General features: G+C 34.6%; 1 protein-coding gene across 1 annotated transcript in view; it reads right to left on the bottom strand.

Annotated features, from left to right (window-relative positions):
- Positions 1-285: 285 nt before the first annotated feature.
- Positions 286-18,088, bottom strand: part of LOC149551417 (adaptin family protein) — a 123,665-nt gene continuing 105,862 nt past the window's right edge. Inside the window, exon 12 of the mRNA XM_089786926.1 lies at positions 286-884. Coding sequence (XP_089643052.1) covers positions 585-884 — 300 coding nt within the window. The 3' untranslated portion in view covers positions 286-584. The remainder of the gene's footprint in view (positions 885-18,088) is intronic.

Below are 18,088 nucleotides of genomic sequence, written 5' to 3'. Positions count from 1 at the left end.
ACTCCTGCTAAGTCATAATCCTAAACCCCCAACAAGTTATTCAATTTCTCCTTTTGAATAAGAACTAAACAATAAGAGACATCTCGACATTCAAAAAGCATAATTGACCAAATTATCATTATAAAACGATGCAAATAAAATTTGACCACATCTAATTCACCTTAATTGTTGGATATTGAACTACTGCCAGATATCCATGCTGCGAAAAAGAACCTTCAGATAAAAACTGTGGAAAGAAATATAGTCCACCATATGTGTATATAAAAACTACAAAAAAATCCCAGGTTAGACATAATAAAATATTTTTGCTTCTTTACTACACAAAAACAAAAAGAAATAAAAGGAGAACAATATTTAAATTACTCCACAAACAAAACCAATAAAAGGAAATTTTACAGTAACTTAAAAACTAACTGTTGTGCTTGTTGACTATGACCAAATGCATCATTTTCTCATAAACGAAGACTTCTGTAGGTGCAGATCTATTGAAATATTTCTCGTCCAAGCCGATTTTTAATATAGTTCACAGACTCAATAGAAGAACAGTTTCCATGAAAAATGCTACATCAAATCCAGCCAAAAAACTATGAACCACCGAACTTTAGCAATGCCGATTGGAACAATGCCGCAAAGTCTTGTGACAAGCTAGCTTCATCTGCTTTTACTTTTACATGGGCCTTTGAAGATGAGGTATTTACAAGGCATTCAACAAGAAAGAAACCTGCTCCAGAAGGTGCCTCAGATTTCTGTGCAAAGAAAAAGAATTTGAAGTTTGGAGGTTGACCTCCAGAAGCAATACATTGTATTAAATGCCCCTGCATATGGCGCAGGAGGACCTGAGGTGATGTTAATGAAGCAACCCCTTGAGCTGTCAAAGAACAGTCCTGTACATGATGCTAAAGGGCTCAATATTTTGCAAATAAGTTCACATTTTGACAAGCATCTACATGCAGATGATTCATCAATATGACACACTGCAATAAAAGGAATCCAAGGACTTGTTGAATTTTAATTCTTTACTTATTTTCTTTACACACATTAATATTTAAATAGGTCATGATTTGTTAAAAAAAAAGACAAATGCATAATTCAATGATTTGTCAAATGTTAAATACACAATGAAAATTACAATCAATATTCAATAATCTTCATGTTGCTCCTCCTCAAAAGCATCAAAGCCAACATTTTGTTAAATTCATTTCAACCACAATGAGTTACAATGCCACTTCCATTTGCCATGTCAAATGCAGAAGCTGCCTCATCTAAGAAGGTTTTGACAAATTGTGCAACAATAACACCTAAGCTAGCACAGTCAAGAGTTGGATTGTTATTCCTCATCGGCCCTTGATTCTAACCAAGTTCAAACGATATTTTTTTAATTGTCTTTTTTAGCACACTCGGTTCCACTTGGGTTACAACCAGATCCACCCTAGTTCTCTGTGAGTCCTTCCACATGGAACGCAAGCTGCCTATAGTGGATTTAGATGAGCCTCAGGCCATCTCAGACCCAGACAGGTATGGCCAAGGAGGGAGAAAGAGGGGGGAGATGCAAGAAATATGGAAGATCAACAATTAAGATTTGAGTTTATTGTGAGTATATTTCCATTCCAAGATGGAAAAAAATAAGCTATAGGATATCTTGGCACTTCACATAAGGCCTTCTCAACAAGGGAGATGGTGTATTCGTATTGCACAAACTTGCTTATGGAGACTATATATCTAGCAAAAATTGAATATATACAGGATTTGACAGTTTAGTGGAGTTCTGAGTCTAATAGAGCAAGTTCTTCACACAAAAACCATGGCGACCAGGAGATGGGGTTACTTGGAGATGTTGGAGACTTGTACTGATACCAGTACGGCTAATTTTGAATAGTAGATGGGTACTTGGAGACAACATTTTGTTTTTTTCAATATAATAATTAATTTAATAATTTCCAGGAAATACAATGACAGAACTTTGAAAACAAGAATAGTAAATCAGTCATTCAAGAACAGTGATTAGTAAAGGCAATCTCTCTTAAGACCATTACAATGACCGGAAATCAGACATACAACTGTTTACATCCTTCTCAAAAAGCCTACACTGTCTGTCAATCTGGTCACTATAACTACGCATAGATTTTTGTATCATCCAAAATATAAGCACGAAACTTATCCAGGCTTATTTTATTCATTTGTCTTTCTGTTTTGCCTTTTAAAAAATTTTGTTGCAAGTTTTCTGGCAGGAGACATCAATTTCTGGTCGGATACTTGGAAGACAGCAGGAGATGGCAGCCAAAAGAACCCTATGCATTGGGAAGTTTCTGGAGAGTCTATAGTACTAGAGATGCATCTCCATCTCTGAGACATGTCTCAGGGGGGTGAGAGACGGATCTCCAGTAACCATGGAAAGAACAATTGAAATTGGGTAATAGTTCCAACTAGGAGAAGAACGAGACTAATCACACAAAATGAGATTTTGTTTAGGTGGGAAAAGATGTCAATTACCTATGGCCTGTACAAAAAGTCAAACAAACCCCAAGAGAACTACATTTTAAATCTTGAGCATAAGTAGGACTTCTCATCATGCTACATCCTCATCAAGGTTGTAGTACGGGTTGCTGTCCCCACAGTTCAATAATATGGTTTGAGATAGGATAAAAGGTACAATTAAAAAAATCTTTACTCTTACTAATTTCTCTGAATAAAGCAACTGAAAAAATGTATGATATTGGATAGCCATAATTGTTGTAAATTGAAACAGAAGAAAACTATCAAGAAAAATACAATAATCAAGAAATGGATAGAGTTGCATGGCCACTGAGTTGAAATTTCAGTGTTCTCCTACTTTGTAGAGGAAAAATTAATAGGATAGAAAACTCCTTTGATTGGAATGAGCACAATATTAATTTTCGAGGACATATACATAGATTTCAGATTCCAAAAGGAAAGAAATAATAATGAAATATGGAAGACGCTGCATACAAAAAGGATTGAGTGATGATGCCTATGAAACTACAAAAGCTAGCTTTGTTGTACAGGTTGACCTTACAGATTTCACATAGGAAAATAAGCTTGTCTACAGCATGCCAACAAGACCGAGGAGAACATTTTGAATGATTTCTTGGGCTGCTTCCAAGGATTAGGCACGGGGATTAGCATCTAGATTCTGTTTGCTATAATGAAAAAAGAACTAGCAACAAAAACCTAATCATAGATAGTCATAAACGTAATAATGGGGAAGTAAAACATGTCCATTGTCAAGACAGGACCTACAACAAAAGACCATTGAGGGCAGGATCTGATAGTATATAAAAGAAAATGTTCTGCTTTTTTAAGTGACTGATTCTACCGAGAAACTCTTTACCAAAGATTAGAAGCTCATTTTGTCATGATCTCTTCCAAGATGTTTATATAGTGACAAGTGCAATTGTAAATGTAGGAGGTTAACCTGCTACTGATACACATTTAGGATCCAGCCCTTTTACAAATATTCTTTTTGAACAAAAAACTCAAGAAAATGATATCAATCTTCTTTGTGCAGGAAAAAAATTCAATATATTCTATACTAATGTCTAATCAGTTTCTTTTATTCTAAACAATATTCAATCAAGCAGAGAAGAACATAATGGCTGAAGTACAAGACACCGGAAAAGTGCAGTAAAGTTCTGTAGCTGGCTTCTTTTGATCGATCCTAATAAATACACTTTATGATGTTAATTGTATATGAACTACTACTGAATTGTCATTATCTAGTTAATTACTGCTGACAGTATCATGCTAGAAATAAGGGAGAAAATTTATTCACAGGACCATTAATTAGTTCTATCTTGCTATCATACAGAATTAGATCAGCTTCCACAAACAGCCTAGAGTTTGGTTATATTTTAACTGCCATCTTGCACAGGTTATAACTCAGAAAAGCTAAAAATTATGGTTCAAGCAATTTAGGATCAGATCATGATGTATTTTGAGTAGAAGGCAGTATCGCAGAATATAAACAAAAATCAACCTAATTTGCAAGTAAGCAGCCTCAAAAAATTTAAGAAGTGCACTACCTGAATTTTAGCTTTTAAGTGTTTTAAAACAAATCCTGGAACTAAAAGTAGAAAAAGAAAATTATAATGGTAGCATATGATAGAAGTGTTGAGTAACTGGGATCGCCTCTGCAAGTGTAATAACATTGCTGTCATATTGATGTGTTCCAAATGCAGATTTCAATCTCATACAAATATGAGAGGAGACATATCTTGTGAAGAGACATGTTTCTATGGTTTAATGACAATCATCATTTAATTAATAATAATATATTAACAAAAATAATAATATGTATAACAATATATATATAACATGAATAAGTATATATAAGAAATGATGATTCACCAATAACAATAATATATCTCAAATCAAATCAATCCGACTGAAGCTACAACCTTAACACTCCCTCTTAGCTAGGGAGGATTTATAGAACACACTATGCTCTCAAGCATATGGCGAGATATCCTCTTAATATGATGTTCCTAGAATGGCATATTTAGGGATATAATGTATATATCCATCAAATCAGATGTAATTCAACTAACGCTATTTCATCAACACTCCCTCTTAGTGAGGGAGGATTTAAACAACACAACCATCTCACGAAATGGTGATCTAATTGTGAACAATCTTTGCCAATTTCACATCCTTGAGATATGAGCACTAGCATCAACACCAAGATGCCTATCAACATATATATTATTATATTTCCAAGAAGGATATAAGTTATCTGATCTTCAGCACGATGTGGGACAACAAGAGTATATCAGATAACAACATGATCTTAGTGACATCAATTTAATACAGTCTCCATTATGACAAGTATCATGACCTCTGACACACTCCAGGACATCAACTTAATGTAATCTATCATTATGCATTTGTTATCATATGATAATAGAGCAAGAACACAACAACAACAAATGTAGTGAAGAACTAGGCATGATCATAAAGTATCAAATAGCTTGTGATATCAGTATGTGGAGGAAATCAAACCTATGCATATATGAATGTATATGTATATGTATACATACATATATGTATGTGTAAACCCGTTCCATATATTGGTATCAATTTTACACTAGTACATTTAACCCCATTTCTAGACCAAAATTTTCGACCATCTATTAAAATGTTTTAGATTGGTCGGAACATGGAAGAAAAAATATCTTTTTTTAAATCCATGCCCGTGTTGGTCGAAATTTCGACCAACGCGAGCTTAACATGTTAAAATAAAAAAGGAGCAAATTAGGGTTTATTGTTATGTTTCACGGAGCGCGCGTGGGAGCTGCACAAGCATTCCATCTAGAGCGCGGGAGCTGCAGGAGCAGGTCAATGACGTCCCCAGCGATGCAATGAGAATCACAGCGATGGTGATCACTTATCAAATCTACTATCTGAGCAGAGAGAATAGTATAACAAGGGGTGCAGCATATGGTGCTTATCAAATCATTCATTTTGTTGTCGGTTCATTCATATGGTGCAACATAAGGGGTCGAAGTTTGTTGTAAGTTCATTTTGTATACCATAATTTTATTCTCTTGGTTCGGGAGTACAATCAAAGAATGAATCTGCCAACATATAACATAAAGTGTTCACCATACAAACAAAAATTAGGGAGCTGATTCAATATGCTTGCTCATCAATGCAAAATGAAAATCCATTTAGTGAACCCAATCCGTCAGTGTCAACAATCACTAGCTTCCTTTCCCGACCTAGTTGGAAGAGGTAATTAAAACTACAAATCTAATCTTTGAATTTAGTTACGTGTGAAGCTATTTAATGCTAGAATGCATTACATAGAATATGATGTTCAATACTGCTCGCAACCAAAACTCTTCTCTCATTTTGAAACTATGGGTTTTTGAAGCTCTAAAAAAATTGTGAAATCTAGATATATTCAAATCTCTGAAAATGCTCATGTAAACTATATTGATAAGGGTAACACGATAGACTAGAGAATTTAAATCTCTATACATCTGTATAATCATGTAATGCTTGGTGTTTCAAAATTGCCTCTATCCAGAATCATCTTTTCATCCAGAGACAAGGGGTCTGTTATTAGGCATTATGGGCAATCTTTAAACTTGTCGTAGCATTTACATATCTCCAAAGCACTAAAATTTTATATGTAAAATGATAAATCCTTTGCTTCCTGCCCTGAGATTACACAAGCGGAGCATTTGGGGTACAATTATTCTATTCTGGGTTGGGCTCCTTAAATTTTTAATGGTATTTTGAAAAATGCCAGTGGTATCAAAGCTTCCATTGACATCTAGTTTGTTATTATCAAAAAAATGTAGACAGGGGTGGATTGCTATGAGATTTCTATAGGTTCATTGCTAGACACACTTTAAGCCTTCTTGTTTAGGGAAAGATGGTACTGACTTAGGATTTATTGGTTCAGTAAGTTGTGTTGGGCTTTATGGGGTGAACTTTCTGTATGGATGAGAGAAGCACTTTAATTGAACTCTAAGAAGCACTTTGCAAAATTGACGAGGGTTTGTTTATTGCCAATGTCTTAGGTTTGGTATGTATTTCGGAAACTCTTGAGAAGTATTTCTGCCATTAGAGTCCCCAAATTACAACTCAAAGATTTCAAAAATTCTCCAAGGTGAGCACATCAAGAACAATTAAAGGTTCAACAAGAGAAGTATCCTGGAAATGACAAACTAGATTGTTTTCAACAAATACAATCTGCATAATTACAAAATCCAAACTAAGTATCATGGGCATGTCAATAGCATCCGCACCATCCAAAGCTCTTGTTTTGGCACAGGCAGCAATAATGCTGGCAAAGGTTGTGTGATTTAGCTTTATACCTGCCAATTGCATTTTCTTGAATATAAACACACATGTTATATATGTGTTTAAACATATATACTTATATGTACATATCTACATATGTATGTATGTATGCATGTATGAATGCATATATATATATATATATATATATATATATATATATATATATATATATATATATATATATATATATACCTTGAGATGTTTTATGCGCTGCTGCCATGATAGAAACCTTCTCTCCAAATGAAAGAGTTGAGCAAGACCTATCAGAAACTAAAACAAGAAATGGGTATTGTTTTTTGTAGCAAATAGATGCATTGCCAAATCGCTTGAAACTGGGGATGGAGGTAAAGCTGTGTTTAAGAAAAACCCACAAAGAAGAAAGTGCAAGGCCAGAAGAAGCAACCTTAAATCAACAATGTTGACCAAGTCGAGATTAGAAACCCAATCAGTTATATATGTGTGTGTGTAGAGATTTATATATGCATATATGTATAAATGTATCTCTCTCTCTCTCTCTCTCTCTCTCTCTCTCTCTCTCTCTCTCTCTCTCTATCTATACAATTGTATTTATGTAGATATATATGTTTAAATGTATATTTCCATATATATATATATATATATATATATATATATATATATACAAACTATCTCCCATAAGTATATATACCTATATATGTATACATATGCAGATCGGTAATATAGCAAGTGTCTTTAACAAGCCTACTATAATCAGAGGTATCAAATATACTCAACTGATCTGTATACATATCTGTGTGTATATATGTATGCATATACATATATGTACACAAGTATGTATATGTGAGTCGGATAATTACTGACAGATGCTAAAATCCAACAACAACATAATCGCATGCTTCAGCTCCCTCGCACGCTCCGTGAAAACCAAACAATGAAATAGAAAACCTTTTTTCATTTTACCTAGACCACTGCATAAAGAAGTTGGCCATTGACTGCAACAACAGTGTTTCCAGGAATTGTCCATGGAATTGACTGCAACAGCATAAAAAATCTAGCAAATTTTGACCCACACGGGCATGGATTTTTTTAAAAAAAAGATATTTTTCCTTACATATTCCGACCAATCTAAAACATTTTAATAGATGGTCAAAAAATGAGGTCAAATGTACTAGTAAAAACACATATATTGTTTTTTGTGTGTGAAAGGAGCTTGTAGTTGGAAAAAGCACTCATTATTTCTGGCATTGCTATTTTGGAATGGCAACAAGATGTGGTTGACAGAGCCACTTGCCTGAGAGTTGCTAGTGTTGGTGAGCAGTGAGAGATACTTGCTTGAATATTAGGAGTTCTATGCATGTTTGTGTTGGAAGCTCTGTATATGATAACAATTTTATTAGTCTATATATGGCAATCATTGCATAAACTCAAAAGAGATAAGTATTCTATGTTTATGTCTTTAAGTATAGATATTGAATTTCTATTGTTATATTACTGGGAATAGTTTTGATCTCTATATTTGACTGCAGGATGCATCAAAATGATGAGAGATTGATGAATGTGAGAATGTTGATTGTAGTCATTGGGATTGATACCCAAGCCACTGACTGCAAGACAATTGCTTGCAGATCTGGATCTTCATCTGCAACTACTCCACCACTTGGAATCCCATTGAACAGATGCCCACTAGAGATGATGAGTCAAGCTTAAAGCTTAAATCAAAGTGTTCAGTCAAGTTTTATAAAAAATCTTTGAAACATTAGATACCTTGAATCATATTACTAGTATATCTTCACAAGTCCAATCTATCAATTGGAATGCTAAATACCGTAACTTAAATTAAATTGCAAGTCTCTCTTTAGATGCTTAGCCTACTATTATAAATTAGAGTTAATTTGCAAGTTTCTCTCATTCTCCTGGATAATTTACTAAATTTCATGTTAAGACTGAATTCCTTATAGCTGTTATGCTACTCAAAATCTCTACTTCAATCCTGAGCATATTTTTCCAACTGCATGGTTTTTTTCTTGAGGGCTGCTTTTGTAGATGCTTTCCATTTAATATATGTTGCAACATTTGGGAGCTCTAGGTTGTGTGTGTCTTGGATCTTGTTTTGTCACGTGCTTTTGTGTGAAGCTTGTGTTTCTCCCTCGGCATCTTCTCCATTTGGTTTCATGATCAAGATTTTCTGATGGATGGCAAGACCCTTAATTTCTTTTGCAAGGTCTTCTTCTCATGGGTGTGATAGACCTCCTTGGTGCTTTGAGTGCCATCACAATTTACCATGTTGGTCGAAATTTTCCCTAAAAAAACATTTGCCCAAATACTTCAATCTGTGCAACTTGATACTCTGAAGCAAGTGTCAAATAGGGATTGTCCCACTCTCCCCATATTCCGTATCTCCTAAATGATTTCCTTTGAGCATCAACAGTTTTCTTGGCAAATTGAGCAGCTTTCTTTCTTAGTTTCAATGGTGTGAGCTCTTTCCTTGCCTCTTGGTCTATGGACTGCAGAACTTTGAGCTCAAGCAGCTTATATCAGTTTTACCTTGAGATATTTTATGCGCTACTGCCATGACGGAACCTTCTCTCCAAATGAAGAATTTCCCAATCCATAGCCTGCAACAAAGATGAAGACTGTCAATCTGTGGTGCAAGTTAATCACTGGTGCAAGTTAATCTCTAATATATATATATATATATATATATATATATATATAGAGAGAGAGAGAGAGAGAGAGAGAGAGAGAGAGAGAGAGAGAGATACAATTGTATTTATGTAGATATATATGTTTAAATGTATGTTTCCATATATGTATATATGTATGTATGTCTAAATATATATATATATATATATATATATATATATATATATATATATATATATATATATATATATATATATATATATATATATATATATATATAAACTATCTCCCATATTTATATATACCTATATATGTATACATATGCAGATCTAAATCATTCATATGCTCTCCTCTGTATACCTATACCTACAATTCATGTTCATGGCAAATATAAGCACCATTATCTTGCTGTCTTTGTGAATGTGTAACATATTTAGTTTTGGTTACATATAATTATAATTGGCCAATGTTCATCTATGTATAGGTAGAGTGTTGAACTGGAATGTGCCACCCCACAAAAAAATTGCCATCTCGGAAGATTCATATGTTTCCAAGACAGTTTGATAGTTTTTGCGATGTTCAGAGTTTGAATCTTGCAAAGAGTATAATCTTTGGATGTTATTTTGGAATCCTTGGGTTTTATTCTATAGAAAGTTATTTGAAAGTGAGGATCAATTGAGATTTTTGGTTTTTTTAAATATGTTTTGCTCTTTTGGTCCTAAAGTCCTCGGTTGTTTCGAATTCCTCCTATTATATGGATTGGGTTTTATTTCTCAATAGACTTTTGGTAAGAATTCCAATTTTTTGCTTCGACAATTCTAGAAGTGTCTCTACATATGAAGCCAATCCAATGTTGTCTGGTCATGTAGAATCTAGATGTGAGGAGGTTGTGAATAGTGAGCCTCAATATCTTCAAGTCCATACTTGGCCTGCTTCCCTTGATTTTATGTGGGGTGATCTAGATGAGAACTAGTTGACTAGTGTTTCAGCATTGGAAATAGATTTGACATGGGATGTGCTTTATAGCACTCAAAATTGGCAGTACTTCAAAGCCGAAAAAACTGGAGCAGAAACTTGAGACTCAAGTTTAAGCATCTTTGGTGGCCTATTCTCCACCTAGGTAGATGTATATTTAGAGAGACTATAAGTCGCTGTTGAACATTTGATTTTCATAAGCAACCTGATGTGGGACTGGGAACCACTAATTAGTGGGAATTTAAAGGGGTGTTTGTCAGATCACTGAACTGTGTAGGGTAGGAATGGTATCTTTGTATCTCTCTTACATTAATCTTATTGTCTATAGATTTTTGAGGATACATAGGATTAAGGAGTAAGTTCAACTTTTTATTTCTTGTATTGATACCTGTAATCATATTGGATTTAATTTGTGGCGTTAAATTAATATGATATATCTATTTAAGCAGTTATCATGTTGTAAATGTCCCAATATGCTTCTGTGCAAAAAAAAATCTTTGTATTTCAAAGTTATGATAGCCTATAATTAGCTTCAGAGATGAATTTCATGAGTGTTCTAGAATGTGACATAGAAAAAAATCAATACCAATGATTGATAGAAGTGAGGAGGTCATAGATGCTTGATGTTAAATGTTTACTTGAAAAACATCAAATTGATTTTTGGATTATGATTTGAACATCAGAGAAACAATTTTGTTTCATTTATGACTGATTTGAAATTCTCAATCATCGACGTCAAGTAATTAAGATAAAGTTTGTTGAGTCTCGATAGACTTTTTTTATATTGATCAAATTTGATAACAAGGTGATAACATTAGGCAATTAAATTGTTTTATTGTGTGTCCTCCAAGACACCATCCTCGGCTCACCCAATATGTTTCATGGTTTCCAGGGTTTAATCTCTGCCATTCTTATATCTATACTATCCATTTTAAGCACCCAAAAACAAACTAAGAGTTGGGTAAAGGAGTTTAACAACACATAAAAAACTAGCAGTGTTATACCATGACCACACTTTGTTCATGAATTCTGTCAAAAAATTCACATGCCTTGTCTATGCTTCCATTTTTCAAACATGTCTACCATGGCAATTGTGACTACAACATCTGACAAAAATTCTTTATGCTTTAATGCATGTCCATAGTTTATTCCAAAGCTCTTGTCTTGGCACAGGCATCAATAATGCTGGCAAAGGTTGTGTGATTTAGCTTTATACCTGGCAATTGCATTTGCTTGAATATAAACACACATGTTATATATGTGTTTAAACATATATAAACACAGTTTTCTTGGCAAATTGAGCAGCTTTCTTTCTTAGTTGCAATGGTGTGAGCTCTTTCTTTGCCTCTTGGTCTATGGACTGCAGAACTTTGAGCTCAATGGGCAGCCCATGGCAATCCCAACCAGGCACATAGTGCACCTTATACCCTTCAAGCAGCATATATATGTTGATAAAATCTTTAGGTATCTTGTTCAAGGCATGCCCAATATGGAAATCTCCTAGCACAGATCCTACTCATGATTATGAAGGCACATATCCTACACATGACGAAGGCCCTGATGTGCATCACATGATAAGAGGTACATATTCAATTTTTATTGAAAATTAATTATGTAATTATTAATAAAATTTGGCATCTTAAATTGCAATTGGTGTAACCTTTATGTGATAATTTTTGCGTATGGAGAACGTCGTGGTAATGGAGTCGAGCTTGATGTTAGTGTTGAGCATGTTGAGGTTGGGGCTGAACAAAATGTGGTAGATGATGTGGCACTATCAAGTAAAGAAAAATCCTTGTTATGTTCTTTAGATTAATGAAATACTTATAACATTAAAAAAAATGTTTAGAATTAAACCCATTTATTTCTTATTACAAGGGCGCATCAACCTTATGCTCGAAAAAAGAAGAGGAAGCCTCATGTTATAAGATTAGAACCACAAGAGCCATAGGAGAATGCCGAAGATAGTCACGATGTGCCTATTAGGCTTCATAATCATGAGTAGGATCTGTGTCGGGAGTAGGAGGATGCAGTGAAATGTCATGCACATTGTTATCATTGTTCAAAATTAACTTCAAATAGATTATTTCTCATGAAGTTCTCAATTTTAGTTATTATTGATTAGGCCTATTTACCTTTGTGTGAACCAATGCACCAAAATATTCTACATTTCTTTGGCCACTGGAATGTGTGTCGTGGCGGGCAACCACTGCTTTAAGCCTTGCTTGAAGCCAATTTGTTTGTCCTCTTCTGTGAGCGCTAGATTAAATTTATATATTATAGAGACAAACAATAATTTATTATTCTCCTTAGCATAAATTGTTGTTTGTCCTCTAGAATAATATATATATATATAGAGAGAGAGATTTATATATGTATATATGTATATATAAATGTGTGTGTATATATATATATTTATATTTACAATTGTATTTATGTAGATATATATGTTTAAATGTATATTTCCATATATGTATATATGTATGTATGTCTATCTATATATATATATACAAACTATCTCCCATAAGTATATATACCTGTATATGTATACATATGCAGATCTGAATCATTCATACGCTCTCCTCTGTATATGTATATTTCTATTTGTGACCAAAGCTAGAAGTGTAAGGTGCTAAATAGTTTTACGGATTCCTATTTTGAGAATAGGTGACTTGTCAGATATTTGTTTTAGGGGGGTAAGACCTATTAACCCCTTACCCCCCTTCTTTTCATTGCCATGGAATATTGTTTTTTTATTGCGGGTTATTCAAGGGTTGCAACATTTACCTCTAGTGCCCACCATTTCTTTAACTAGACCAGAGATCTCCTCAAAATTTTGTCGCTCCAATTTCCTCCAACATTAATATTTGTAACCCTCTCAGCCGTTGTTATTTGTAATCCCCAATATGTTGGGAAGGGAATCTGGCTGAGACGGATTTTGATCCCACCTTGTGTTTGTTTTTGGAGGTTCTTCTGTCGTCCTCCCCTTGTATAAAGGAAGGTATGCCTTTTTTAAGACCCTTATAAAGGGCATCTGTAATGTATACAAGACTCTGGTCCTGGGCTATACTGGGGGTTTTCTTTGCCTTGTTCTTTTTCCCCCGGTGCCTGCAGTTGAACAGGGAAAAACTTTTGTAAAATCTTCTGATAATATAATATAAAGTCTTGATTACTATTGCGTATTAATGAATTTTATATCATATTAATGAATGTTATGTGATTGTATTGATTGAATGTTATAGTTCATAAATGGATGAGTGAAATGAATGAAGTATGTAATTAGATGTTAATGGGGAATTTAGATTGATGTTAGGGGGAGGGGGGTGAGGCCAAATGAGTTTCCACCTTCACGTAGTTGGCCTTGTCAAGTAGAGAATATTATAGTATTCTTGAAACCAAATGAAGCTCAAACTAACATACCAAAGAATCGCAAAACCCAAATCCATCTACCTCTCATCTTCTCATCCCAATAAGTCATCTTTTCGGCCACTTTTATTTGGAAAGGTCTAAAGCCTGATCAATTCATCATTTGCATATCCTGAAATCATAACGCTCCAAAGAAAAGAATGATGTGCTTGAATAATGTACACTATTTCTTTCACCCACTTTATTTGGATGCCAATTGCTTGCATCACCAAGTTGAGGTAGTGTAACTTGTAAGCTGCCCAAACTATGTGCTCATATCTTGCCTCAATTGATGCAAAGTCTACAGCCTTAATCCACCAAAATCTTCTTAAGTGCCTAGTAGCACCCAACCCACTGCAAGATGCCAAGCAAGGTAACTAGCCTTTACCCAATGCTGACCTCTGTCTCTCCAAGTGGACTCCACTTCTCTAAGGTCTTACCCCCTTTCGAGGGCTCTTAGCAAACTTGGGTCAAATTAAGGCTTTAAGGGCAATAGCCCTCAATTAGGCCAAATATGGAAAATTAGGCAAAATGCTTTCAAGGCTTCAAACAAAGACTGGTTTTGTCATTCCTAGTCCTATATAACTTAGTTTTTATTAAATACAAATACAAGAACTCCACCACTTAAACTTTGATTCAAATATGATCCCATTTTCCAACAAGATTATCTAATATGAATCCTGAAATCTCTTCCCACGATAGTTGTTGGCTTTGACATGATTTCCGCTAAGTTCATTTTTGTGTATACTAGTTGGAATGGAGCATTGGGCTCGCTAGGTTAACCGAAAATTCTGGCATGGTGCTCTCTGGAATGTCCACAAAGTATGAAATTAATGCTATTGGAGTTTGAGCTAAAGTGGACTCGTATTTTGCTGTTATGTATGACACTAGTAAATAGAGTGGAAAGTGATAGTATCTTACAAGACGGATCAAAAATGTTTAAAAGGTTTGGTAGACTGTGGAGACCATAAGGAAACTTCTTTGTAACTTACTATACTTTTGTTTCCAATTTAAATCTATATGCAACGTAATATGATCCGTGAAGCAACATCGTTGTTGTTGGATGTTTTGAAGCCTAATTTGCTAGAACATGCGCATCTTCAAACTAAGGCAAGTTGTTAATATGATCATGAATCAACTAGCTTTTAAACCTAGTTTAAAAGTACACTAATGTGCAAAGTCTGGAAAGAGTGAAAATGTAACTATTTACACATTGTTGATTGTAGAAATTACTGTGGTTTTGTCTTTTCTAATTTTATTTTCCTTGCAGGTTCTTGAGATTAATCTGGTCACTTTCGCTAATGTTGTTGATGCTATCTTGGCAAATGGAATTTTCATTCACTATGACTGACATCGTATAGCTCAGTTGTGTGAGAAAGCTGGTTTATATATGCGCGCACTTCAGGTAGGTGATTCGTTGGGAGTACACTTGAGCTTTAATATAGATTGAATATTTTGTATGAAATATTGTCTATATGAATTTTTGTGGAAATCATTTTTAGGTTAACTCCATTTTCCCTTATGTCAAATGGTTTCTTAGGAAATATTTATGCATCACTAATATTGTAAGTTTGGTTACAGCACTATACAGAGTTGCCTGATATCAAATGTGTCATTGTTGATCATTCATTTATTGTCTTTTGCAGAACAAGATGCATTTTCAACCATCTTAGACAAGGAAAACTATGCATATTCCTGCCAATGCCCTAATGTGTTCTCCCATATGCATTTTCAGATATTTGCAACATGTTAGTCATAAAAGAATGGAATTGGTCTTAAGCCATTCCATGTCACATCCTTTGTCAACTTAATATGTGTAATCAATTAAGGCTTTGATACGTGGTCCATTAGACTGATTAGTCTCATGGATGTCATTAAAATCTTCATTCATTCATTCATTTATCGTTTTCTGTCTACAGCTTGCTTGGAGAATCACCAGATGAGGCAGCTTTTGTTGTGGCTGCTAAGATATAGGTTTTTTCCTTTACAAACGGTCAGCATCTTCACTGTTTATTCAATTTTATCAATCAACTAGGAGGTACCATGAGTTTGAATATGAGGTGCTGAACACAATTGATTTTAGTAGTACAAGGTAACATGGTTCGTTGATATAAATTACATGTCACAGTTCATTTGTTTACAATATACATGTAACAGGTTTTGAGTGAAATTTACTCGGAAATCTAAGTTGCACGGGTACCTCCCCCCCCCTCCGGACCACATACCGGTTCGAACTGGTTCGTGGTTCTGGTCCGGTTCGACTTGGGTTCAACCTGGGTTCGTTTTTGGAGGCCTGGTTCGATCTGGTTCGAACTAGGGTTCGAACCCAAGAGAACCACATATAAAATTTTGGACCAGGGTTCGAACCCAGGAGAACCACATATAAATTTTCCACATTACAGCATGTTTTAATTTAATTTATGTTGATACATCTTGGGTCTGGGTTGGTAGGCATTACAATGCCACAGTTTTTTAGTGTTGAGTAATCCCTAGCTGTAAAACACTTTCTATTTGAATCAAAATGCTGCTAAATTTGAGACACCCACAAGAGAAGATGCTCAACATGTGGCGACCACCATGACCAATTTCGAGGAATTTCAGGGCCTATTTGAGTAGCAATATGAATTTTTCAAACACTAAACAATAAACAACGTTTTATTGGGAAATGTTGCCCTGCAAAAGATAGTTACGGTCACATGAATATGGTCAGGTGGGGCAGCTACTTATCACATTGTCTATCACTGTTTGGCTGATTATTTCTCCTCTAGGTATATTAAAAATTGTATTAAAGAATATTGAATCTGGGACGTCAAACTGTGTTATCCAGAGGCCTCCATGAATGGTCTTTTTCCAGTTTACTGTTGTTGATCAGTGCTTGGGAGATTGTGCCCAAAGAGATTGAAGAATATTCAGCTGGTCAAAGGGATTTACCTTCTGCAAGCTAGATCTAATTAGTTTTTAACCACATTCAATCGATTATGTTAATCATAATAAGAGTTTGGTAAATAAATTTATGAAAAGAAGAAATTTTTATTAAAACTTACTATTGATCTGCATAAACTAATCAGATACAGTTATGAATTTTTTAAATGAAAGGGAAGAGATCTAGTCGCTAGGGGTTCCAATGATCGCTGTGGTTTGCTACTATATTGTTTATGCTGTTTTAAAGTTTTTTGTTGTTCAAATGTGTTTATGCTACCATGCTACATTCTAATTCTAACTCATGCTTCGTAAAGATATATATATATATATATTTTAAAAAAAAAAAAAATTTTACATGTTTTTGTACTAACGAACCCAAACGAACCCAAACCCCTTTTCAAAATTTTGTCAAACCAGCGAACCGGTTCTCGAACCCGAACCCGGAACCGAACCGCGAACCAGCAACTTAGTCGGAAATTAATAGCATATACTTAATTTTTCTCAATTGGGTTTCAAGAAGCGTATGTCTGTGATTGTCCGTGATCCACATGGTGAGATTTTACTTTTATGCAAAGGTGCTGATAATGTCATTTTCGAGAGACTTTCTTCGGAAGTAGAGGAGTGGAGATACAAAACACTGGAGCATTTGAAGGAGTATGGAGAAGCAGGCCTTAGAATGCTGGCTTTGGCATATTCAAAACTTAATGAAGAATCCTACTTGGATTTGGAGGCAAGTGCATTTAGATGCAGGTCTTGTTGTCTGTTGGCGTATTCTTGCACGCTGAATTCAAGTAATAGAGATGAAAACGTGAATTCATTCATTGAGATCTATTTCTGTTTCATTTAATCGTAATCATTTTTAACATGTACAGAAGAGCTGGATCAAAGCAAAACAGGATATTATTAGTTCTGATGAACAGAGTCAAAGTCTGGAACAGTTAGCTGAAGAAATTGAAAGAAATTTGACTCCTATTGGAGCCACTGCCATTGAGGACAAGCTACAGGTGCAAAACATTAAGAAATTTCGAGTTTTCAATAAATAAGAAACTTTTACAGATTACACTCAGGGAGTTTTAATTTACTCATTATAGTATGATTCCTTTGGATTATTGCTGCAAGTTTAACAGAGATAAGTAGGGATTATTGAGTCAATGAGTTTGACTTAAAAACTACACTGTTGAATCCTGGTAGCAATATCACAATTTAGCAGAGATGTGCGTGTTTTATTCTGCTAAGATTTCCAACACCATAAGTCTCACAAATTCTTCTTAAATAGTGTTTTTCCCTGTGTTCAAGTCTCAAATAATATCTTTAGAACACTTATATGAATGTTGCA

Source organism: Cupressus sempervirens, chromosome 6 (assembly GCF_028749045.1).
Source record: "Cupressus sempervirens isolate cs-2001-9-10 chromosome 6, ASM2874904v1, whole genome shotgun sequence".
NCBI lineage: Eukaryota > Viridiplantae > Streptophyta > Pinopsida > Cupressales > Cupressaceae > Cupressus > Cupressus sempervirens.
The sequence above is the reverse complement of the archived record's forward strand: the minus strand, read 5'-3'. Positions and strand labels throughout refer to the sequence as shown.